The sequence below is a fragment of the Alosa pseudoharengus genome, unplaced genomic scaffold (assembly GCF_046254945.1).
Source record: "Alosa pseudoharengus isolate Yale_2024_CS ecotype anadromous, Long Island Sound unplaced genomic scaffold, YU_APseudo_1.1 YU_APseudo_1.1_scf_9, whole genome shotgun sequence".
NCBI lineage: Eukaryota > Metazoa > Chordata > Actinopteri > Clupeiformes > Clupeidae > Alosa > Alosa pseudoharengus.
The window spans coordinates 7,345,847-7,371,038 of record NW_027468881.1 but is presented as its reverse complement, the minus strand read 5'-3'; the positions used below and the strand labels follow the sequence as shown (position 1 = coordinate 7,371,038).

Sequence of the window (25,192 nt, the reverse complement as noted above, 5' to 3'; positions counted from 1 at the left end):
CACTTAAGGCATTAAGATCAATTTCCAAAAGATGATTTTATATTCCTCTTTTCAGTCAACTTTAGCATGGGTGCCAATACTTTTGGCCATCACTGTACATATGCTACTCACCATTCCCGACCTGTCATACGACAATGTGACATCACGGGAGTGCCTTACCATTTCGCGCGTGGTGGTCGCGGCACTAGCTGCAATATTCTCCTAAACAGAGGTGTTGCTGTTTGTTGCTGTTGTGAAAAGGCTATCGCTACCTACTTCACACCTTAGAAGAAGCAATGAAGCCGCTAGTTGCCATGGTGAATCAGTGAATCTGTGATCGGTGGCGGGGTCTATTTGAGGGAGCCGTGAGCGCGCACTTATCCAGGATAGGTTTCACCTGGCTTGATGAATCCGTGTCTGCTCATCCTGGCTTGGTCTTTGTGCAACCAATTAAGCCTGTACGCTCTTGTTTTGGATTCATTGAGCGCAGCTCAGTAACTTATCCCGGATGTCTTAATTCTGCTTTTGTGCAATAGGCCCCAGATATAAATGCACTCAGGCAGGTGGGCAGAGCAGACACACTGCACAGTGTAGTGCTGCACTGAGCCTGACCGGTCCATGGGCCACTGGCCACAGCTGTAAAACAGCTGTCCCAGACGGAGGGCTGTGTTGACCCATAAGATGGGGCTGTGCCAACCCTCTGCCAGCCTACTGTACTGTCTGCTCTCTCCCATTCTCCACTGGAGCTGCCAGCTCCACCTCCACCTTACACAGTTCTAATTATATGGGATGTGCAGTACATTGTGTGAATTAGTAGTATAGGTGTTTTGACACCTCTTTAGAAAGCCCGTCTGCTGCTGCTTGGTGAGGGTTATGGTTTGCCTACACTCTCGCCATGGTCACAGTTATGACGGACTTTGGAGAGAAAAAAAACGGTGCAGCAGTGACACTGCAAACAGGAAATGAACACGTTTTTATTGCACCAAACAGGGGACAGAAGGTATTGTAGTTAGGTCCGTCTGTCTGTCTGTCCGTCCGTCTGCGTGTGTGTGACCGCACACTAATTAAGAAAATACTATTTTGATTTACTTCAGATTTTCACACAAGCCAGAGGGTCACTATTCTTTCACTTTCTTTACTGTCCAAATATAGAGGCAAAGGTCTGCAGTCATGTCACAGCTCTTGTTTAATTTCAGTTTCTATAAAGCATACCAGTACTCTCTGGCGTACAGTGCATTTGGTGTTTCCCCATCATAGCTGGGTTGGGCCCACCCAGCAGATACCCTGCAAATCCGGTCATCAGTGCTCTCCTAGAACCTTACAGACTCTTACGGTTGTGAGTGGAACAGATCTCTGGCTTCCTCCCTGTAGACCTCAAGCTGCTGACATATTTGTCACTGTCTCACCAGATGTGTGTGTGTGTGTGTGTATGTGTGTGAGAGAGTGAGAGTGAGAGAGTGAGAGTGAGAGAGTGAGCGTGAGAGTGTGTGTGCGTCTGCGTGTGTGTGTGTGTGCGTCTGCGTGTGTGTGTAGGGGGATGAAGTCAGAGGTTTTATGTCCTCTCCCTCATGAAGGATGGAGGCTCTGGCAGTTCTTTCCTGGAATTGCCGGGTTCCTGCAAATGGCTTCCTGTGTGGCGTCGGCAGCGGGCAGCCCCTCTGCAGTGCTCCTGAGCTGTGTGGGCTGTGATGATAACGAGATTCATCTCTCCTTCCTGCCCCATGCTGGCTAACTTGGAGCTCATTCATGTTTTCCCTTCCCATCTTTTTCCTTCAAAACCATGTGCTGTGGACATGTGAGTGTAAGGGTGAGGGTGCTGTGGGACACTAGTGGCTCTAGACATTACAGAGTTATGGTTGTGGTTATGGTTATTGTATTTACCAGACGCTTTTGTCCAAAGCGACTTACAGACTATATAGTAATTAATAGAAGTTAAGATTAACGGTAAACCGTTTCTAAAATTTGGTAAGCCAAAATGAAGCAAAATAGTAATAGAGTGCCATTGGACCAGCAGCTGTAAAGGTTAACCGAGAGGTGGCAGGGTGCTTAATGACCAGCAGGCCTTGAGTCTGCAGGGTGACACTGGACCAGTGACCCCTGGACATACTGTAGAGGCTGTGTTGTGTCAGTGGACCAGCAGTGGTAGGCTGTGGTTTGACCGGGAGTAACCAGCAGGGTGTCGCTGGTCACCGGCAACCCTAATGGCTGCGAGCTCTTGGGTGAGCAGCTGCCCTGTGGGCAACTGGCCCTGGAGTCTGCTGGGTTATTGATGGCACGCTAATGCCCTCCCCGGCCCCCAAGGCTCTCGGTTTCACAGCCAGGGCCAGGGCTGAGGGGTGGACGACGGGAAGGGCAGAGAGAAATAAGCCCCGGCTGGCTGACCTTCAGAACAGCAGCAGCAGCAACAGCGCAGCCACCAGACACCTCCCTCCAGAGCCCTCAGATCAACACAAACAGCTGAACTAATCTATGTGTATGTGTGAGTGTGCATTCGTGTGTGTGTTTGCGTGCATGCGTGTGTGTGTGTGTGTGTGTGTGTGTGTGCATGCGTGTGTTTGTGTGTGTGTGTGTGTTTGCGTTTGCGTGCGCATGTGTGTGAGTGTGCATTAATGTGTGTGTGTGCATGCGTGTGTTTGCGTGCACTTGTGTGTTTGCGTGTGTGTGTGTGTGTGTCAGTCACATGATGGGGGGTAACGTTAGCACAGAGACCCTATGTAGGCATGGATTGATAGAACCAGAGAGAAGTGTGTAGAGAGAGAGAGACTGAAAAGATGGTGGTGGTTATAGAGAGACTGCAGGAATCAAAGTGAATATGAGACCTGCATTACGGTAAGAGCAACACTGGAGAGAAGATGGAGAGAAAGAAAGGGAGGGAGAGAAAACGTCAGCGCAGAGGGTTGGCGGAAGAAAGTGTGCAGCATCAAAAAACTGTAACGGAATACATCAGAGAGAGCACATGACAGAGAGTGTGTGGTGGAGGGGGTTGGTGGTTAGAGCAATATATGAGAAACCACGAGTGAATGTGTCAAAGCGAATGAAATGCACTGAGAAAAACACCAAAGGAGAGAGTGTGTGTGTGTGTGCGGTGGGGGGTTGGTGGTGAGAGAAATAGATCCCCAGCAGCTGAGAGAGTCCAAGAGAGAGGGGAGGTAGGGAGGGAGGGAGCCGTAGGAGAGCGAGTGGGGTTGGGGGGTGGGGGCTCATGGGAATGTGCTGACCAGTGAAGCCCATCAGGCAGAGCTCCCGTGTGGCCACCCAGCATCCCTGCTCCTCCTCCTGCCCAGGAGCAGCCAGCCAGACCCCAGCCACCTCCCAGGTCAGTCTAGCCCAGTCCAGCCCAGCCCAGCCAAGGCACACACACTCCAGCACCCATGACAGCCTGACGGATATGTACCGTATCTGACCGCACGGAGGAAGGGCAGATGTGTGTAGAGGTAGGTGGACTGGACTCTTCCACGAGTGACAACTGTTTGGTGGTGTAACAGAGGAAATACTGTATAATGCACAATTACAGTATGTGGCTGTTAGGGAAAAAACAGACTTGTGGACGTCGGTAATGTAGATGGAAATGTAACATTATATGGGCATTAGGAGGAAGGAACGACTTGTGTAGAGGTACAGTAGGTGGACTCTTGTGCCTTCTGTTGAGCCTACTGTTTGCCGTTTCTCACAGTGGTAATAGAGATGGATACGTATATGGTAGCTATAGGAACAGACAGGTGTATGTATGTATGTATGTATGTGTGTATGTGTAGGTGGATGGACTCCTGCTGTGTGACTAGTTTCTAACAGAGCTAATATAGATGGACTTTTACTGTATATGACGGCTAAGAGGAAAGATTTTACATACAGGGACTCATGCTGTGTGGAGGCTGTTTGTTGTGTCTCACAGATGTAACACATGAGGCGTTGTTTACCTTCTTAACCCTGTCCGGTGACTTTGGTGCGTAGGAGTGTTGTAGTAGTGGGTGTTGTCTCACAGAGAGAGATGGCATGATTGCATTACGAGAGCTGTTTACTGCTGACCGCTCCTAGCAAGGGAGTCTGACGGTCAGTGGTGCTGCAGAGGGGTTGTCCAGTACAGGAGCTATGCCGAGCTGAAATGGACTGTGGGATGATGATGACTCAATTCCGCAGTGGCCCGGTCTTCGATAGCCGCCAACTGATCCGCACCAAGCAGCTATGCTAATGTGCTAACATGTTAAAAGATCTGGGCCAAATGTGGACTTCAGAATCAGCTGGTTTCTTTGGCAACGTCATAGAGGGGATCGGGGGGTGAGGGTAGAGTGGTGAGAGGAGGAATTGCTACATTTGCAATCCGGCTTCTATTTCTTTAAGTCTTTGCTGGGCATCCAATAGGGATGAAGTTTTGCTGCTGGTGAAGTTTTGTAGATTTTTTTCATTTTTGCCGTGGCCCATGAAGTTGGTTTGTGTTTTCTTGTCTTGGTTTGTAGTCGCCCCCATTTTTGGGGACAGGTGGTTGTCATTCCCTGAGCCTCACCATGAGGAACAGAGTTTTGTGAGGAAGAGAGTCTATCTGTCTCTCTCCGGAGTTTTTTGTATTACCTCTATTTCATACGGAGAAGGCAGATGGTGGTTCTCTATGCTGCGGCTCACACCTGCTGTGAGTAACTCCCTCCTTTCCGCTCTGTTTGCATCTTTTCAATTTAACTGGCTCCAGCCCTCCACTTCAGCACGCTTTAGCTGATGAGCTCACATTGATTTACTGAGATGTAGCCTCACAAACAGCCTCAATCCCTCCAACACCCCTCAGCCCCCCCCCCACCCCTTTCAGTCCTTTCCCTTCCTCAACTCATCCGGGAAGAACTGCTGATCTAAACTAATTGTGGTTGTTTACAGAATGAATGGCCTCCATGGCCTCATCATTAGCACAGATTAAAAGCACTTGGGGGGTTGAGAGGGTGGGGTGGAGGGGTCCCCTTCTTTCCAGTCAGGCTGATGCCATTATGTACTGTCCCTTCCCTGGGTTCAAAGGCTAGGTGGATGTCCGGCACTCATTGCAATGCATGGCCTCTGGCCTGCTTTTGTAGTGAGCAGGATTAATTACGCAATGGCGAGCCTTGCTGCTCTGCTCTGCTCTGCACCGGCATTGCACGAGATGATAATGAATGGGGTCTGGTGAGGGGGGAAGTAGGCCGCCTCCTGAGGGCCTCTGAGGGTCTGCGGGAGACTCGGGCATCATCGACATCGCCTCGCCTGCACCGTACGGCAGGATAAGTACAATTTATCTGCACAAAACCAAAAATACACATGGCTGTGTCTGGGCAGCATACGTCTTCTCTTACTGTTGCATAGCTCTACTCAAACTTGCTATAAAAAGTTATATACTGTGTGTATATATATATATATATATATATATATATATATATATATATATTGTACTTTCTTTTGCTAACTTTATGGAAATGCACTTAATGGTTTAAAGATGGTTCAAAAGCCTGGTTCCATTTCAGATTAGGAAATTAATTTGAGTAAATAGTATGGTGCGCACAAAACAACAGACGAAGACGAAGCCAGCATCCTCAGTACTTAATAGCTGAGTAGAAGGAGACACTTATGACTCATTCCAGATCATCCGCAAGAGACAGTGGCATGGGTCCGTGTCAGAGTCGACCCCGAGTCCACCCGGAGCATTCTCATTAGCCTCATATTTAGTTCCCAAAGTTGTTTCTTTGATTTGATTCTACTCATGCTTAATTGTGCTTAATGATGTTCATTTCTAATTGTTATGCTACTGTCTGGGTGCCTGATTTGCTGTGGAGATGATATACTATAGATGCCGAGGGACAGTTATGCTGCTGCGGCAAATCCATCACATCCTCTATATATTTATGTAATGTTATTTTAAACAAGCAACTTAATGTCCTTGTTTCTTTCTTTTCTATATCTAAAAAAAAATCTTCCACTGACGTAGGTGCCAGACTAATTGCAAACATTAAGCCATTTTCTAAAGAAAACGTCATGTCTCCCCATTCCTCTGTTACTAGTAAAGTACTGTACAGGGATTATGAAATCAAAACAATGTTCTTCTGTTGGGATGGTGACAAATCGTTATAATAAGTTGTGATTGTTATAATTGGGGTCTGGGTGTCTCCGAATCTGTACAACAGCTCACTAGAGAAGTTCCTGACGCATACACAGTGGGCTACTGTTTGCTCGATGGCTGTGGAAACAGTTTTTCTTTTTTAAAACAAGAACAGTCTCATGGAAAAGCTTCATTTTCCTACATGGCAGATGTTTATGACGGCTATACTTGTTTCTTTACTTTCCCTCTCTCTTTTTCTCTCTTTTTCTCTCTTTTTCTCCCTCACTGTCTTTCTCTTACTCACTCTCTCCTTCTAACAAACACACATACAGTACACACAAACAATTGTCTTCTACTGTATATTGGTGAAATGTGCAGAGTCAAGAGGGGCAGTTGCTGAAATACTGAACTGAAATGCTAACCACCCAGCTCATAAGGGTGGGGACGTATCCAAACAGGTCCAACTACTGTCTATCAGCAGGGGAACACAAACAAACCCTTGTCACACAATATCAACATGAAATGGAACACTAAGTGATGGAACTCCCCGTCTCCATAGATATGTGAATGTGTTCGGAATCGGAGCGCTGCAGCGATGGAACTCGGCCTGTCTCCACAGATATGGGAATGGATTTGGAGCTCTGCAGTGCCTGAAAACTCAAAAGGCCTCTCCTAGAATCAACTACCACTTTGAATGATGGGAATGTTTTTGTATTATTTATACAGAATTGGGTTGCCATGGGAATCTGACGAGAGAGATAGTGTTGATGTTTGTTAGCGTTAGTTCACAGGATTTGCAGTTCCCATGTCATGTACAGGTTACAGGGCCTGGAGAACAAAGGTCTCAGTCCACTGCAGAATTTCCAGACCAGTTGTGTGTTGAACCAACAGGCAGTGTGCAGCAGCCGGTTTGCTGTCCTGACGTGTGTGTGTGTGTGTGTGTGTGTGTGTGTGTGTGTGTGTGTGTGTGTGTGTGTGTGTATTTCCATAGTGTTGAAGGGGCTGTCGATGGTCTAATGATCACTAGTATTTCAGTGATAACACACTTAAAATCTAATGGACATCTGTATTCATTAATTTACATATCAATCATATTAATCTGTATTTATTCATTTAGATATCATACAATGTATGCATGCAGTGTATCAACTAGGTTTCAGCTAAAAAAGCTGTAACTGCTGATATATTCATTATAGTTATATAATAAATAAATAAATAAACTTTATTTAATGTGTTTTATTGGTATTTTCCCCCACACTAAAGGCCTGGGACATGGGATTTCATTTCGATCTGAGGATTCCTTTTCCTGTTAGCGGTGAATTCTTGTACACGGTTCTAGCGTCAGGCAGGCAGGCCTGCTTTCCTTCCTCGTCGGCCTTCAGGCTCTCGGGTACAGTGGAGGATGAAACGTTAGATTGTGCTGACTCGTGTTCCTGCAGGAAAGTCCAGGGCAGAGAGGTATGAATGGAATCTGCCAGCTCAGGGATCCACATCACAGTCGCACAGACAACTCGCAGCACACAAATGTGCCCAGTGTCTTCTGAAGACAGAGATGGTTTTGAAACACTTGACATTTCAGATGCAGTCATTTCGGTCTTATTTGCTTGGCAGGCTGTGTTTGTTTTAGTGATGAGTCATAATATAGTCATCTATTAAATTCACACCTGATGGAAAATACTTTTGCTGACAGGTATGGAAAAATTATTTTACATTTTGCACAGGCTGTTTCTCTGACTTTGGTCGTAGCTGTGAAGTGTACTGTTGAAATAGCAACCTCCATTATTTCATGAGAGGCTTGTCATAACTATTGAAGTGTGCTCAAAATGGAAGTCTATCCTCATAACACTGAAAAACCTACTGTTCATAGACCATACATAGATACAGTCTATTTAAGAAAATAAACAGTGATCTGTTGGCCTTTTGAAAACAACAGGCTCATCATAATGTTATCCTGTGATAGACAAAACTGTTTGTTTTTGCATGCCTGTGTCAGCTAGAATCTGTGATGTTTTGGAAAAAGGGGAGCAGGTTAGCATCGGGGCAGGATATCCTCTGACAAGTGGCTTTAAATCCTGACTGTACGATTTCGCCCCAATAACATCTGACTGTCCGGAGTGGTCATGTGTAGCTTCGGGCAATGCAGGGTGCTTTAGCATGTGTCCTGCTAACTTTGGCCTTCTTCCTAATGAGCAGAGACGCTGCTATCAGTCCTGGGCAGGGTCTGGCCTTTAAGGTCAAAAACATGTGTTTCCAATACTCCCCCTGTATTTCGTGTTTTTTTTTGTAAGTATCTCTCCTAACACGCATTTAAAACTGAAGCTAGTGTTCCTGGCATACTGTATCTGATACAAGCCTTGAAGTTTACATTCCATAATTTGTTGTTTTTGTGAGATGTGCCCCTAAGTTTTTACCCCCTAATAAGGGAAGAGAATAACTTAGGAGGGCTAAGTAACTCCTTGGTGAGCTGTGAATTTTTGTGCCATCGGCCAAAGTCTGACATCTGTAGTTGATCATTCCCAGAAATCCCCCTTTAATGAGTGATTGTTTTCATGACTAATTTGAGATCCTACAGTTTGCCAAACCATGTAGGTCACTGGCATTAAAGTATTTGGCATGAGTGTGTAGTGAACCATGTATGATTTATGTTTGACATCCACCCACTTCCTTTATGGACATAGTGAGTTATAGATACAGTATTTTTCACTCAGATGTTCACCTGTGTCTGAGTTTTTCACTGGTGTCCATTCAGATCTGTCTGGCTTGTCCACTGTCTGTATTTTATAGCATTTTTATTGTAATCATCATCATTTTAACGCACGGCCTTCCCGTAATCAAATTTCTCCTGTGGACGTTCCCCCTGTCCTGGTGCCCAACACGTTTTGACAGTTTTACATGTTGCACACTACATGGGGGCCCCGGCACACTGTGTCCGAAATCGCCCCAGCCCCCTCCCCTCCTCATCCAAGGTGGAAAAAGTCCGACGTCAAGCAAAGGGCACGAGAAAGGCTGCCTTTATGTGTGGTGCCAACGTAAACAATGCCCCGAGCCAGTGTAGACAGCCGCGCTGGGAGGTGCCCCGCCGCCGCCGCTCAATAGCCCCAGTGTCTCAGCCCCGCGGGGCAGGAGGGCCAGGATGCCTCGCCCCACTGGTGGGTAGAGCACAGCAGGCTACGGGTCGACAGCGTGCGGGAAAGCCGGACCCTTCTCGTCACACACACACGGACACACACCCCCTCTCTCATACAACACACACGCACAGGCTGACACACAGAGTGCATGGAGAGTTGACTCAGGACCAACCCTGTAGAAAGGGGAGATTCAGCAGAAGTAATTGCTGGAATTTATGGAGACGGTAAGTGAAGCAGAGAAGCAGTTTGAAGATACTGTTCTGTGTTGAAGCTGTTCTAGTCTAGTATAGAATTCAAGTATAGAATATGCTATACAGTGCTATACTGTTGCATTATAGTATACTGTACAGTGTTATACTATACTAGTGCTATACCATAAGGTGTTGTCTTTATACATGTTATCAGATGTTTCTTTTTTGCCAATCCAACAAAGAGTAGTTCTCATGTTTTTCTGACTGTGTCCACACACTTACACACACTTTATTGGATGGTTCTTGTTTGATATCCAAACAAGGAGAAGTGATAGAGTGTGCAATTTGTTTATGTGTGCCCACACGCTCCAATATCTCATCACAAGACTGGATTTTGTTTGCTTAGAGCTGACGCTTGTGCTTGTCTGCTGCGTTCAAACATACCTTAATGTCAATGTGTGTTAAACGTCATGATTCAGTTGACCTGAGTTCAGCCGCTTGCTTGGCTGGATGAGCGCTTGAGCGGACGACTGATGTCACTGACTCTCCTCCAGCTCCACAAGCGGCTGCTTTGTGTGCTGGGCTTTTGTTTTGTTTCACTCTGTTCTGTTCCCATCCGATCCTACTCCCTCTCAGCTGATCACATGTTGAGGCCAAGCCAGAGCAGCTGTTGCTGCCACCATGGCGTCACAGCGCTTCAATCTGCCTTTTAATAATAGATGCTTCTCTGGTGTGTGTGTGTGTGTGTGTGTGTGTGTGGTGTGGTGTGGTGTTGCCAGCCATGCTACGGATGCCAGCAGTCTGTCAGCCAGTCGTCGCTAAAGTGTCGACAGAAACCATCGTAATTGCCCGCTTTTGAAAGTTCTTAGATGCATGGTGCCTTGCAGGTTTTGCAATGTGTGTTGGTTTTGGCCAGTGTCTGCATAGTTTATGTGCAAGTCTGGCATGTCGATAGAAAGACGGAGAGAGAGGGAGGGAGGGAGGGAGAGAAAGAGGGGGAAGGCCAGAAAGTCTTACAGTAAGGAGGAAAGACTGTGTGTGATGGATGGGTCACTGTGGTACTGTTAGTTTGTGAGAGGAGTGTCTGCCAGGAATGGTGTGGCACTGGTCCAGCTTGTTGTATTTTGTGTTCGTATTTCTGTCAGAAAGTGCCTGCTCAGCTTGTTCAATCCTACATTTTTTGATCCGTTGTGGCTTGTGTTATTGTTATTATAACGTTATTCACCCTCATTTGACAATGTGCAGACATCTTGTGATTTAAAGGATCATTAAATCTTGTAATGACATTGTTAACATTTTTTTTTGTTTTGTTCAGATCCACAATGTGTTTTACATGAGGTTGTCAGGGCCGAAAATAGACATTTGTGGTTTAAATGTTTAATTGAGGAAATAAACTGTGAAAGACTCAGTTATTTTTTCCTGGCACAGAGTTGCCTAGATAGTGAGTCTTAAACTGAGCTGTTTTATGAAGGGCGTGACTAGAGGAGAAAGTGCAGTTTTGTACGTCTCTACAAAAATGACTTGTACTTGTACTCCTGACACAGTGAGTGTGTGTGCTCAGGGAGGGTGTGTGTGTGTGTGTGTGTGTGTGTGTGTGTGTGTGTGTCTGTGTGTGTGTCTGTGTCTGTGTGTGTATGTACGTGTAGGTGAGTGTGAGTGACTATGTGCATGCAGCACTTGAGTGATTGACTGTGCACATGTGATGTCTAGTGTGACCAGCAGGTGGCATAGTGTGCCAGGTCTCATTCAGCAACCTGACTATTCTGCTGCAGCTTCGTCATCCACTCCTCCTCCTCCTCCTCCTCTGTGTTTACGTGTTCTCTCTCTCTCTCTCCATGGTCACATCAATGCGCCGGCCCTCAGTGCTGCACTGCACTTGGTCAGCTTGTGAATCATGACCTTACCCCTCCACTCTCAACTGCTATTTATCTGAGCATGCCAGCCATTCACACAGGGTTTATTCACTGCTTCATGCAGTCATTTTTATTGCTTAATTAAATTTGGCACACTTTAAAAAAAAAAAAAAAATCCTCATTGAATCAGAGTCTCCAGGGTCAAAGAGACCTGGGATGGGAAAAATCGCACCCCCCTCCCAAAGAGCTTGTTCGTCATGACTTAGTAATTACGTTTCATTTTTTTTTTTCTCTTTTCCTCAAGCACATCTAGTAAACAGTGCCGCCCAGCTGTCCTGGTGCATAGGGCCGTGCCCACTGTTTGAATCAGTGTTTGTGTGTGAGCGAGCGTCGGGCTATTTTTATCCCGGCCCAGCCAGCGAGAGAGAGAGAGAAAGATAGAGAGGGGAGGGGGAGGGGGGGGGGGGGGCGAACAACCATCCAGCCCTTTGCTGTGCTATCACTGTAAACTCTACAGAGCCTAGAGGGCCCCAAGGAGAGGCCATGAAACTTGATCCAGAGAAGACAGGAGAGAAGGGGAGAGATAGAGGAAGGGAGGGAGGGAGAGATGGAGAAATAGAGAGAGAGAGAGAGAGAGACAGTCAGACAGATGAGAATGAGAGGGCGGGAGAAAATGACATGGAGAAAGGAGGGAGGGAAAGATGCTTATGGAGAGAGGGAGATAGAGAGGAAGATGATGAAAGAGCAGGGGGAGTGAAAGACAGAGAGATGGAAGGAAAGATAGAGGAAGATGGAGAAAGAGAAGACAGGGCAGTAGAGAGGTGTGTATTTACATAGGCCAGTGAACCTGAGCGAGCAGAACGTCTCCATAAATAGATGATCCACCTTGAACCTGGCGTTTCTCTGGATTAGTCATCCAAATATTAAGAATCACTTAGACAGCGTGTATGTGTATAGACACAAGCAAGGGAGGAATCATGAACAGCTGTTCAGCAGGTAGTGCAGATTTTTGTCTTTCATTCCTGGACTGATCCGTTGGGGTTATTCAGGAACTTGTTATGCACTGTAGGGTCTCAGAATAGATAAATCAACTCTTGATATTGGATTTCTCAGACCATTGGAACAGAAAATACTACATTTGGATATTCCACTGAAATGCTACTCTCCTTCAGAGCATCACTGTTTGAGTGTCGAGAAAAAGTTTGAGTGTCACTATATAAATGTAACGTGTTGTTGTTGTTGTTGTCCATTCTGGAGAGAGTCTCTCTATCTAGAGATACAGATGAGAGACGGGAGCTTGTTTGCCTTCTGTATATTACAGTATTTTTATATTTCTTACTGACCTTTCTGTTTTTATTCTTTATATGTTAAGTGAGTGTTGTACTTGAGAGCAAAGATTAACTGGAGTCAAATTCCTTGTTTGTTTCGCAAACCTGGCCAACCCTGATTTCTGATTCTGAAGACTGGTAGGCACCTAGTCCTGTGGGACTCAGCAGTTCTTCAGCAGGTGTTTGTCAAGCCCAGTGAGTAGTCATGTCAGCGTGCCGAAGAAGAGTGGGACAACAACTGCAACTGCGTGCCCACGCGCTCACCACTCTCACCGCTGCCTTGGTGCCCGCTGTGGCATACTGAGGGCCAGACTGCGTGGTAGTCAGCGGGACAGACAGAGAGGCGGGCAGCAGGGGCCACTGAGGTCATATAATCATGATTGAATGCAAAGGAAACACTCCTGGTGAGGGATTTTTCTTCTGCCAGTGGTCTCCGCAGGCTGCATGAGTCAAAGCCGTCTCCACTTCTCACACTCACTGCTTGGGTGTGTTGTGTGTGTGTGTGTGTGTGTGTGTGTGTGTGTGTGTGTGTTCCCTTGACCCTTTAGGTGGACTGAGGAGGCGTTATCTCCTCTTGCTCACTTGGTATCGCCTCTCACGCTTCGCTGATGTTGCTGATGTTAGAGCAGTATCTGATGTGTCCTAGTGGTCAGACTAAATGGGTGAGAAGGCGAGAGGTACTGTGGTGGAAATGTACCATTATACTGTGATTCTTCTATCGAGCTTGTTTGAGAGTTTGTAGCTCTGCAAAACTAATAGGTGACGCAGAGGTAGTTAGACAGAGAGAGAGAGAGAGAATAAAGAAAGAAACAGAAAGAATGAATTCATTTTAGAGAGAGATGTCTGGGTGTGTTCAGAGAGTCATTTCTTTGTCATATATTGTTATGTGCCTTGGCAATGCTGTTGTGTCACTTGCACATGCTTATAAAGCTCTTTTGATTTTGAATTTGAAAGAGACACATGCAAGAGAGAGAGAGCAAGCGAGCGCAAAGCCTATTCAGCCAGATGGGTGGCACATGGTGTGTGTGTGTGTGTGTGTGTGTGTGTTTGTGTGTGTGTGTGTGGTTTTCAGAGAGCCGTAGTGAATCGTCATCTCCGACGGCTCCGCTGCGAGGCCCAGAGGCGTCACATCTGCCATGGCCACTACTGCCGCGTCGTCAGGACTGGGGGGAGAGTGAGACAGCACCCCTATTTTAAATAACCTCTCATCAGGCCAGGCGCGCTCACACCACGACGGCACTCTGTGTTTCAATCACACCACAACATCCATACACTCCTACAGTACATATGCCTCACAAAAACAGTATGAAAACCTCAGCTCTAAAAGTAGTGTTTTTTTCTAACTGCAAGCACGTACTACTATGAAACAGAAGCCCTTCAGCTTTTCAAAGGGGTTTTTAAAAGAGCTATGAAGTACATTTACACATGGGTTCAGGTATAAGGAAGGCATTAACTACCACATACTGACATTAAAGGTGCTCTAAGCGATGTCATACGTTTTTTAGGGTAAAACATACTTACACTTACAGCAAACATCACCTCACCATCCGCTAGCTGCCTGTGTCCTGAATACACTGTAAAAAAAACGTGATCTCATCTCTGTGGACAACCCAGGCTCCAAAAACAGCCACAAAACAACTTGGGCAAACCTTGCCCATAAAAACATAACAAACTGTTCCAGCAAATCACCGACGAGATGCACGTTATAGGAGAGTTTCAATTGCACGGGAGGGAAGGGGAGGAAGTAGCGAGCTAGCTTTCTGTTTTGTTTGAACAGAAATGACATTACCCAGCATTGCTTAGAGAGCCTTTAAGATATTATAGTCAACATGAAAGGGGTCTCCTTCCAAATTATAGGCTTCGTAATGTATATCAGTATTTCATACTTTAAGAGGAAATCAAGGTTCAAATTTGAAGTCTGTTTTAAGGAATGTTAAAGCCGTTGTGTCTCCTGGCTTACTGTAAGCATGCCTGTGTGAAACCGTACTGTGTGTTTTGGTTTCAAATGCGTCTTTGTGCCATATAGAATGATGACATCATTCAGCTTAATTGCTTCCAGTCTCCCTGCAGCCATTTTTATTTGATTTTCCATTTTTCAGGGAACGGAACACTCGCTCGCTCGCTACACGTCCGTCTCCATGTGTCACCCCTTTTCAGAGAAAGCAGAAGTGGAGAAATGAAGCCTGACATCACTGTGCCATGGTTACTGGGGCCATAGACGTCCAGAGACACACAGCACACGTAGGGTTTTTTAGGAGTAGCTCTGTTTCAGTTCCCTTCTCATAGTCCCACCTCAACCTTTTGTTGACCTAATAGGACAGTCATGGGACGTTGGCAATCTTGGAAATTTCAGATATGTAGACGTTTTCCCCCCGATGAAATGGAAATCTGGTGTCTGGGTGTAGTGGGAGCGTGAGTGAGCTCTGGAAATGGCACGGCCATAAAGCTGCAGATGATGAAGTTAACGGTAAAGCCCCCTCTTACGCTCAGGGGGGCGCTTGAGCCGTGGGGGTGGGGGCATGTTGGTTAGTGTAGTCAGGCCACGTGCAACGAATTGAAACAGGGTTTTATAAGCCAAGAGGGCCCCCAGTTGGAATTCCCATCTATGACATCATAACTGCAGAGAGCCATTTCGAATCCTTCGGAGAGTCCGCTCAGAAGTAAGCAAAAGTCCTACAGTACCTCTCAACCAAGTGATATGGACTAAGCAGGAAGCCGTAACTGCTCAGGATTACCATTGGAGATACCGCAGGGTGCCAGACAGTGCTCAGATATATAGTCTTAATAGCAATTTCCAAATGTCCAGTTCTTTTAGGTCTTCACAGCAGTAGATCAGTGTCAGTCAGTACGCTTTTCCAACTGGTGCCCAGTCAAGCTCTGACAGCACAGATTCATGGGAAAACCAAGGAATCCAAAGTGAAATCCACAAAACCACAGTCGAGGGGACATTTTAGTCCGGTCTTTCCAGTCGTCATCTTAACTGGGTTGAAGTTTGACCAGGAATAACAGTGGTTTCAATTACGACAATAAAAATAGGCGTATATACTGTATTTTCTTGAGCTGCAAGATGTATTGAAACGAATTTGTTTTTCAGGAACTCCATCGTCCTTGCGCCAAGATAATATTACTCAAAGCTTTTATGACTGTAAACTGCTGGCTGTTAGACACATGCTTCATCTTGTATGAAAAGCTTGTCTGTCCGAGATGTCAGGATTTATAAGATGTGCTACACAGTTATGGCAAGCAGATGAGGCTCTAAAAGATGGTGGTTATGCCACGATGAAACACAGGCGTTGATCGTTGCTGATTAATAATTCATCTTACAGGCAGGATGCACATTTCACATCTTAATCAATAACAGAACCTCTGTCATCTCGGAGATCTGACTGTCATCTGTCAGAGCATGACCTGAAACTGTGAGGCAACCTTGATGTGGGTGTTTATTTAAATGAGGAAATAAAATGTTACGATTGCATGAAGTGAAGTATAATTGTATGTCTACTTTTCACGGAAATCCCCCTGTATGGAGATATGATAAAGAGAATCTTGATGACATGTAACCGAAACGATGCTCTGTGTGAGTGTGAGTGTCTGTGTGTGTGTGTGTGTGTGTGTGTGTGTGTGTGTGTGTGTGTGTGTGTGTGTGTGTGTGTGTGTGTGTGTGTGTGTGTGTGTGTGTGTGTGTGTGTGTGTGTGTGTGTGTGTGTGTGTGTGTGTGTGTGTGTGTGTGTGTGTGTGTACAGTATGTGTTAGTTGGTATAACAACAACAAACAGCTGCAGCACAGTGCCATAGATGTGCCTGTGGCTTAAAGAGCCTGAAGTAGTCACACACACTCCACACACACACACACACACACACACACACCACATGTGTGCACACACACATACCCGTCATTGTTGCTGTTATCTCCACGCCGTGCTTCAAGGCCCAGATGTTTACATAGGCACAGCTCTTTACCCAAACATTCCCCCTTCTCGTGATCTGTTGTTTGAAGTCTCTGAGACACAATCCCAAAGGAAGCCATCTCCTCTTTCTTTCTCTTTCCCCTCCGAGGGGGGAGGGAGGGAGCGATTCGGAGTCCGAGTTCAGGCATCTAATTAGGGTGCGTCAGCAGCAGCCTCCCTCACGCAGAGGAGCATGGCACTGATTGGTGTCCTTGTAAACCGTGGCCATCTGGGACACATTTCCCCAGCTCTCCAGGCTTCTGCCACCCGCCATTACCCACAGAATACCCCCATAGTCCACACAGCAGCAGCAGGAACGGACTCGACCTTCATTATAATCCTATATTTGTTATTAAATTCAGTGAATTTTGCATCACTGTCCTCTAGCTGTCCTCTACCTGTATTGTGTGTGTCTGTGTGTGTGTGCAACAACATTGCTTCAGGATCACTGAAGTGAGGCGTATATGTGATTGGGTGTTCTGCTCAGATATCAACAATCTTCGCCAGATTCGAGGCCTGCACTTTTAAGCTGGTCATCCAGCCTGGGCATCAGGGGCCGAGTCTAGCTTAGCCATCAGCTGGACTGTATGGATGGTGACTGCAATGCTCTACAGGGTTTTGGGATGCCTGAGGTCTTTTATTAGAGATTGAGTAGCTTCCACGTCTGGGCAGCCAGTACCAGAAGGAATGCCCTTTCCCCCAATCCTATTAAACAGCAAGAGAAAACCATGAGAGCGATCCACAGCTGGGTCATTTGGAGAAAGGTCACATCTGAGCTCTAACTAAGAACATTTGAAAAGGAAAGAAAGAAAAAGAAATCTCCTGATTAAGTATGGCTCGGGCAGCTCACATGGTCTACTTTCCCATTCCTGTGTGTGTGTGTGTGTGTGTGTGTGTGTGTGTGTGTGTGTGTGTGTGTGTGGACCAGACCAGACTATCAGACCAATGTGTCCTGCCCAACGGTTTCGTACTCCGTGTCCCAGACTCCCGGTCTCTGTGTGCGTGTGTGTTTATGTTTTTGTGTGGAGTGGAGTGGAGTGGAGCAGAGCGCCTGAGTCATGGCCGGGTACAGGGTAGGACTGGTCTGGTCCGGACTGGGATTACTACAGATCCTATACCCCTCGGTCCAGGTCTGTGAAAGCAGCAAGACAACATGGACAAGGCTAAGGAGGAAGACAGGAAGGTAAACAGAAGGAGAGAGAAAAGGAGAGGGATAGAGAGAGTGAGAAAGGTAGATAGAGATGGATGGGAGACAGATAGAGACAGAGCAGAGAGGGGTGAGGATGGATAGATGAAGATGGATAGAATGAGGAGAGTGGTAGATAGATTGATAGATAGGCAGAGATAGATAGAGAGAGAGACAGATGGAGATGGCTTGATAGAAAGAGAGATGGAGAGTGAGGCTGGTACTGAGCGTTTACATGGCCGTGAACAAACTCTGAAAGCCGCTATTAATAGAGGTGCTTCCTCTGCTCAGCCAACCTTCCTGCCATCCAACTTACATTACAGCACTGAACCTGGAGCAAAATCCTCCAGTGAGTACTCTCACTTATGCATGCTAGGGCTCTTTCTCCCTCGCTCTCTCTTTCTCTCTCTGTCTCTCTCTCTCCCCATCTCTCTCCCTCCCTCTCTCTCTTTCTCCCTCTCTGTCTCCCTCTCTCTCTCTCTCTCGTTCTCACATTCAGTCACACACACTCTGTCACCGTCTCTCGCACATGTTCCTCTCCTTCTCACTCCCACTCTGTCTGTTTCTCTCTATCTGATATTTACAGAGTGCTCTTCTCATCCTCCTCCTCTCTCTGAAAGGAAGGAGAGAAAGTGAGAGAGCGAGAGAGAGGGGTGGGGGGTGGTCTGTATATTCTGGCCTCAAAAGCTCACCTTCTGTAGGTCGTTTGTATTCCCTCCATCACTCGCATAGCGTCGTGCTGGAGGAATTCCACCTCCCCCTCCTCCCTCCATTCCTCTCTCCTCCATTCTTCCCTCCCTCCATTCCTCTCTCTCTCTCTTTCTCTCTCTCTCCTTTCTCACCCTCTTCTCCCTGGCTACAATGCACACACCCCCTTTTAGCACCCGCCCCCCCCACTCTGCCAGCAGCCTGGCTCTGAGTGCAGGCAGAGAAAGAAGGAGAGAACGAGGGACAGAGAGAGAGAGAGAGAGAAAGAGAGAGAGAGCGCACGTACGCATGGGAGAGATAGCAAGTGAGGCAGCAAGAGAGCAAGTAACGGAGTGAGTGAGTGAGCGAGTGAGTTAGAGAGAGAGAGAGAGAGATACAGAGACGGAGAGACAGAAAGAGGGAAGGATAGAGAGAGAGAGCACTGAAGCGCTGCTGAGCCAATCCGTCTGTTTGTGACAGACCGGAGCCATGGTCTGCCTTCCTCTGCGCTCCGTCTGCGCTCTCCCCTCCGTTGCCCTCTCCCCGCGCTGCGTCCCTGCTCCCCGACCGGGCTCCTCGCTGGTGCTCGCCGCTGGGCTGTAGGGCGATGCTAGTGTTGGGGGCAGTTAGGAAGCCTGAGCTCGCTAGTACTGATCGCAGGTCAACATGTGGTGTTTGCACTGCACCTCGGAGAAGACCCAGTCTCTCCTGGAGCTGGAGCCCGACAACTGGTAAGGCACCTTGATTAGGCGTGTGTGTGTGTGTGTGTGTGTGTGTGTGTGTGTGTGTTTGCGCATGTGTGTGTTTGCGCATGTGTGTGTGTCTGTGTGTGTGTGTCTACAGTATGTGTGTGTATGTGTGCTATCTGTCCCTTCATGTAAGCGGAGCAAAAAAAACAGGTCACTGTGTGTGACACTGACACTGTACATTATTCATTTACGGCTGCACATAATGTGTGACATAATATCATGGTGGTGCAATATCATTGCCTGCTTTATAGCGGTCTGAGTTTCCCAAAGCTAATGAACTGAGCTGATCGGACTAACAGATGATCTGTGTGATTAAATAATTGTAACCGGCTTAGAGAAATGAACAGTACACTCTATACAGTGAATGAATAAGGGGCATTTCAACATTCAGCTATACTGACGGAAAGTTGTGCTTCTGGAAATTGCCAGCGAATGCAATGTCAGTTGCCCATGTGTGTTCCTTTCTTGTGCCATGTTTGTCCAAGCACACTGGAGTCCTGACTGAACAGACTCTGGGTAACCAACACTGAAGCATGCTGCCAGTGTTAATTACAAAACAGCTCAGAACATTTACCCCTCATATTAACATGGCTCATTAACCACACAGGACATTTCTTAGAAAGCCCGGTAGGTTGGTTGGTCGGTTCGATCGCTTGCTTGTTCGCCTTGCCGGGCGGTTGTCTTTGCTGCCTGTGACTTTGCATTTTCTAATGGCTTTGGTGCCAAGGACAGGTGCATGGTTTACCAGGCCTGTGTGTGTGTGTGTGTGTGCGTGCGTGTGTGTGTTTGTGTTTGTGTTTGTGTGTGAGAGACACTGGGAGATTGCATTATTAATTAGAAGGGGAGATGCATTGCCACTGAGGCAGATCCTATTAAAAAAGAAAACTTAAAGGTGCAGTTTGCGATTCCAATCCAATACACTTTTTTGTCAAGTCCAGCAAATTGCTCCTCACATTCCACCAGCTGTCTGATCAGTGTCTGTGTACGTACACTGGATGTTGTTGTTTATTTTTTGAGTGCAGTTCTGACTGTAAACAAGAAACAAACACCGTGGCTTGGACCGAGATGTAAACAGTTTCAGCCAATCAGCAATTTGCTTCAGGACTTCATTGGCTTTTCACCACAAATATCAGCAATCCTTCACCAGAATGGCAGACTACATCTTGTAAGGTGTATTGCGTGGTAGGGGACAAGAGTGAAAGCTGCCAAGGGGATTTTATCAAAGGAAGTGCTGTGGGGTTGCCAGCCATGAATGCTTTATTTATGATACCTGGGCCCCTGAGAGATTGTGCCTCTCCATCCAAACTGGCCTGCCATCTTCCCGCACAGTGCATCACATCTTCCCGTAAAGCACTTCTAAAACCTTAGAGATGTTTACACAATGGCTCCGAAGCCCTTCTGGCAAAACAAACCTCCTCGCCTGTAATTGGCACCAATCGCACCCTTTCATGTTTTTTCCTTGAACAACACTAGTCATCCACAACACAAAAAAACAAGTCGCACTTCCTTTATGTGAGTGAGGCAGAGTGGCTTGATTAAAAACATTATCCAGAGAGTGTGTGAGTGTGTTCTCACATCACCACATTGTGTGTGTGTGTGTGTGGGGGGGTGTAGTCCAATCCAAGAGGAGTCTGAACCAATTTCATCCCCTATGCTAAACTACTCTGGCAGGAACCAAGCTTCACCCAGCCACATGTGTTTCCCCCACTCCATCTCTGTGTTCTTATTAAGACCATACACCATGTGAAGTGGGGGGGGGGGGGCTCCGGCTGAAGACTTATGGCGGGCTCACTCTGAAGTACATTTCCCCGTGTCGGCGAGCCAGTACACTGATGTTAGCCAAGGGGAGTCCTTTTTTTCCCCTTTCAAAGCCCCTTGTGATCTATTGGAAGGCGCGGTGTCAAGTTGCAATGCTGTCTGGGCCATTGAGGAAATGGCCTGTGCTGGGGACTCGTTGGGAGACCGAAGAGACGGGGACCACGACGGTCACTTGCTAGGCACTTTCTGGGCAGCCAGCCGTCTGTCTCAAACCAGCTGCCATCTCAGACGTAAGCGATGGGTCAGATGGGCCTGACCCACAGATTCCACCGCAGACGGTTGTTTGGACTTAGGCTGGACAGACAGGAGGGGCATTTTGACTGGGCTCCTGTCAATTGCATAACGTCTGGCTTCCCGTAATGATCACGTTTGTCTGGCCAGATCCGCCATTCACTTGCCAACTCCGTTATAATATACTATACACCCTGGTCAGTGCAATAGCTCCATTATAATATACTATACACCCTGGTCAGTGCAAAAGCTCCGGTTTGGTAAGGAATGTAACTGACTTCGTTCATATGACCCGTGTGGTTTCATTTTGAAAATGAGTAGGTTGTATTTTTTTTTATGTGTGTATAAAATGTTCCAATTTATACCCGTGTAACTGCTTTTGGCAGTGGCGTTAACACCCTGCCTTTCTCACCTCCACTAGAGTGAGTGAGAATGTGTGTGTGTGTGTGTGTGTGTGAGTGAGTGAGTGTGTATGTGTATGTGTATGTGTATGTGTATGTGTATGTGTATGTGTATGTGTGTGAGTGAGTGTATGAGAGTGAGTGAGTGAGTGTATGAGTGAGTGTGTGAGTGAGTGAGCAAGTGAATGAAGTGAGTGAGAGCACATCTGTTTTGCTGTTTGTGTTTTTGTGGGGGAGCTAGAGGGTTGCACATGTGTTAATCCACTTGCGGAGCGTCTCTCTCGATGTCTTGGTGCGGACGCCTTTGACAGGCGTGAGCCTCAGTATGTGTGTGTGTTGGGAGGGGGGTTGGGGATGGAGAGGTGGAGGCACCAAACACCCAACCTCACCCAGCCCTGCGTCTGGACCTGATTAGCAGCTTCCATTCCCAGAACTCCTATGCTTTTTTAGTGTGTGTGTGTGTGTGTGTGCGCATGTGTGTGTGTGGCTCTGGAACCCTGGGAATGCTGGAATTCTTTCCTGTGTGTTGTGAAGGGCAGCAGTAACCTCAGGCACATTACTCAGGAGCCCAGGAGGGACCTGAACACACACACACACAGTGAAGGTAACATACCACACACACAGACACACACACACACAGACACAGATAAACTTACACAAAACAGACATACACACACACACACATCCAACCCACCTCGGGCCTCTGCTGCAAATTACTGGCAGCTGACATACCAGTGCAAATGGGGCCCGTGGGGTACATGAAGGAAGATCCAGGCCTCGCTGGGCTGGTCTGGGCCCTCAGGTTCGGTTCGGTCCGCTTCGTTTCGTTCTGCCTTTATGAGACAGTTATGATCCACCACTGCCGTAGGGTACGGTACACCTCTGGTCAAATGCTCACTGCACTCATGCACGCCTGCTTGTTTACAGAATGGGCACCATGAAAGGGCCTGTCTGGGTCTCTGAGTGCTGTGGGTGTTTCACGTCAAGCCTGGCAAGAGGGAAGTCTGAGAGAAGAGTAATAACACTCACCAGCGTTTTTATTTTATTTGTATTGTCTGCGCTTTCTGTGATTCTGTTTTCCTTCATTCTTGTCTGTACAAATGTCATGGGTTTGATGGTGTGATCTAGACAACTCATGTCAGGGATTTTTCCAACTTGACCTCCATGAACTTTTCAAGATTTTCTGACCATCTACTTAAAAAATGAATGACACAATAAATGGCACAATGAAACGCCACTCAAGGTCGGAGTTCCTATTTGTAAACTTGGGGCAAATTAATCGACCCTGACTTCACCTAGGATAGCTAGGATCGTGAGTACCCAGGAAGCATACCAATGCAACGATACACATACAGATGAAAGCACAGATCTGAATTGCACTGTAAGTCACGTTGAATAAAAATATCTGCATCGTGGTAAGTAAATATAAATGTATTTGTTGGAGCTTCTCGAATCTGTGTCTAACATCTGAGGGCTGCACACAGATAGATGCTGGAAGAGGCCGTGATGAGGGTCAGATCAGGACCACATCTGAGCCTGCTGTGTGAGTGGGGATTAGCTGTGGAGATTTCTTTCTGATGGATGTCCTCTAGCTCACCTCATCCCTCTCTCTCTCTCTCTCTCTCTCTCTCTCTCTCTCTCTCTCTCTCTCTCTCTCTATCTCTTTCTGTCTCTCTTCTCTCTCTCTCTCTCTCTCCCTTCACACAGCTGCTCTCTTGAAGGATCTCTGCTCATGACCTCAGCATGGTGAGAAGGTTACGGTGACCTCACAGGAAAAACACTGCTCTCGTGTGTGTGTGTGTGTGTGTGTTGTGTGTGTGTGTGTGTGTGTGTGTGTGTGTGTGTGTGTGTGTGTGTGTGTGTGTGTGTGTGTGTATGTGTGTGTGTGTGTGTGTGTGTGTGTGTGTGTGTGTGTGTGTGTGTGTGTGTGTGTGTTTTTGTTCTCTGGAGATTGCTTTCAAGCTGTATACACATGCACACACACACACAGAGAGGAAGAAGACATGCACTTTGTCTCAGTGAAAGAGCCACTTGCATGCAAGATTTCTCAGTAATCCTATGCAAATGCAGTCGTCTTTATGCTTGCACTATCTTTCCAGTACCTTGCAGTATAGTATCTACAGTCCCTAGGAGACCAGTAACCTTGGGCTCAACCCAAGTTTTTAGTGATGACTTAAACAAATGGTCTAGCGTCTGCTAGAGTCTCCAGCAGGCAGCAGTCAGCGCAGACTGTCCGACTCACTCAGGATGTGATCGGTGTTGTCACGGCAGTATGACATTTCTCCTCTCCACGCTAAGTGTTTCTTAGCATGAAGCTGCCACTTTTATTCCATTGTTGGCTACACCTGGTTAGCAGCTGCATTTGGTCCAGATCTGGCCCTGATCTGGCTCCGATTGGGCGATTTCACGCCGCATCAGAGCTGGATGCGTCCCAGACGCCTCTGCTCTCAGGGAATAGGTTCCCCAGACAAGCGTTTTGACAGATGGAATTTTTTCAAGGTCAGGTCAAATGCAAATGCTAAATGTTAAATAGTGGTGCTTTGCATATGCATGCTAAAAAAAGGAATAACATTTCTCTGTCACCTGGTAGCCGACAATTATCGCTCGTGGTGGTCCCACACCTTTTTCCTGCTTCAACCTCAAGGGCTAGGTCATGTTATTAACGCCAATAACCTTGGTCTGCCAAATATTATATCTCTCTCGATGTGCTTCACCTGGAGAAACGATTCAGGCTAATCTTAGTCATTTATTTGAAGTGGAGCGTGGTATGTGTTGAGGTGACACAGGAGGTGTGGAGGGAGAGAGGGAGAGAGGGAAGAGAGGAAAGGGGGGATGGGGAAGCAGTGTGCTGGGAGAAGGACACACAGGGAGAAATAAAGCCAGAAGGCAGCTAATTCCAAAGCGAATCCCTTCCCAGTTCTGGGGCATTTCTGGTCCGGTTTTGGTGCGGGTTGGGCCTGGACGTTGTCCGCGTGTCGCGCGGATCTGGGACGGCTCTGTGCTGCTTTGGCTGGAAGAATGTACCAGCGCTGCTGCACGTCAGACAGCTTGGAGGGAAAAAAGCTCTCTCTCTTTTTTCCCTTCAAACACCCATCTTTCCATCTCGCAGCTGTCATTCTGACAGAGTTTCTGTTGCTTGCGTTGGTTGGTGAACACACATGTGGGAGCTTAATTATTGTCACTGCCTGACTTTGATTAGTGCATACATACACACACACACACACATACTCACTCAGAGGCAATACTTTTTATGTCCATCAAATTGAGACACTAATTATTGTCTTGCCTATTTTCCATTAACACACACACACACACACACACACACACACACACACACACACACAGCAGACCGTGAGAGAGAGAAAGCACAATAGAGAGAAAGAGAAAGGGATGGAAAGAGAACACTCACCCTGCCCATCAAAGTCCTCCCATCCCACATGCTGCCAAGTGCTTCAGCGTTCAGTTGATTTAATTTGGCGTGGCGGCAGCGGGACCGGCGCGGACCAATCCGAGCGCCGCGCTGAGCCGAGCAGGTCTGGCCATCCCCTGCCACCGATGCCTCAGCAGCATGCGTGCTAGGTGTTATTCTCGCTCGTGAGACGGGTGTGCGTCACACGGCACCGATGCCACGGCAGATGGAGAGGGAAAT

The 25,192-nt window shown here is 47.1% G+C and overlaps 1 protein-coding gene across 5 annotated transcripts in view; it reads left to right on the top strand.

Annotated features, from left to right (window-relative positions):
• The window catches only part of LOC143114889 (IQ motif and SEC7 domain-containing protein 1-like), a 58,392-nt gene that overhangs the window by 9,067 nt on the left and 24,133 nt on the right, over positions 1-25,192 (top strand). For 2 of the 5 annotated variants that reach the window (XM_076276727.1, XM_076276728.1), the window contains exon 1: positions 8,997-9,377. The exons of 1 other annotated variant lie outside the window; for it this stretch is intronic. In XM_076276727.1, coding sequence (XP_076132842.1) covers positions 9,040-9,377 — 338 coding nt within the window. In that variant the 5' untranslated portion in view covers positions 8,997-9,039. Of the gene's footprint in view, positions 1-8,995; positions 9,378-18,776; positions 19,076-25,192 lie in introns of those variants that run through there. 2 more of the 5 variants (XM_076276723.1, XM_076276726.1) reach the window with 2 other exon arrangements.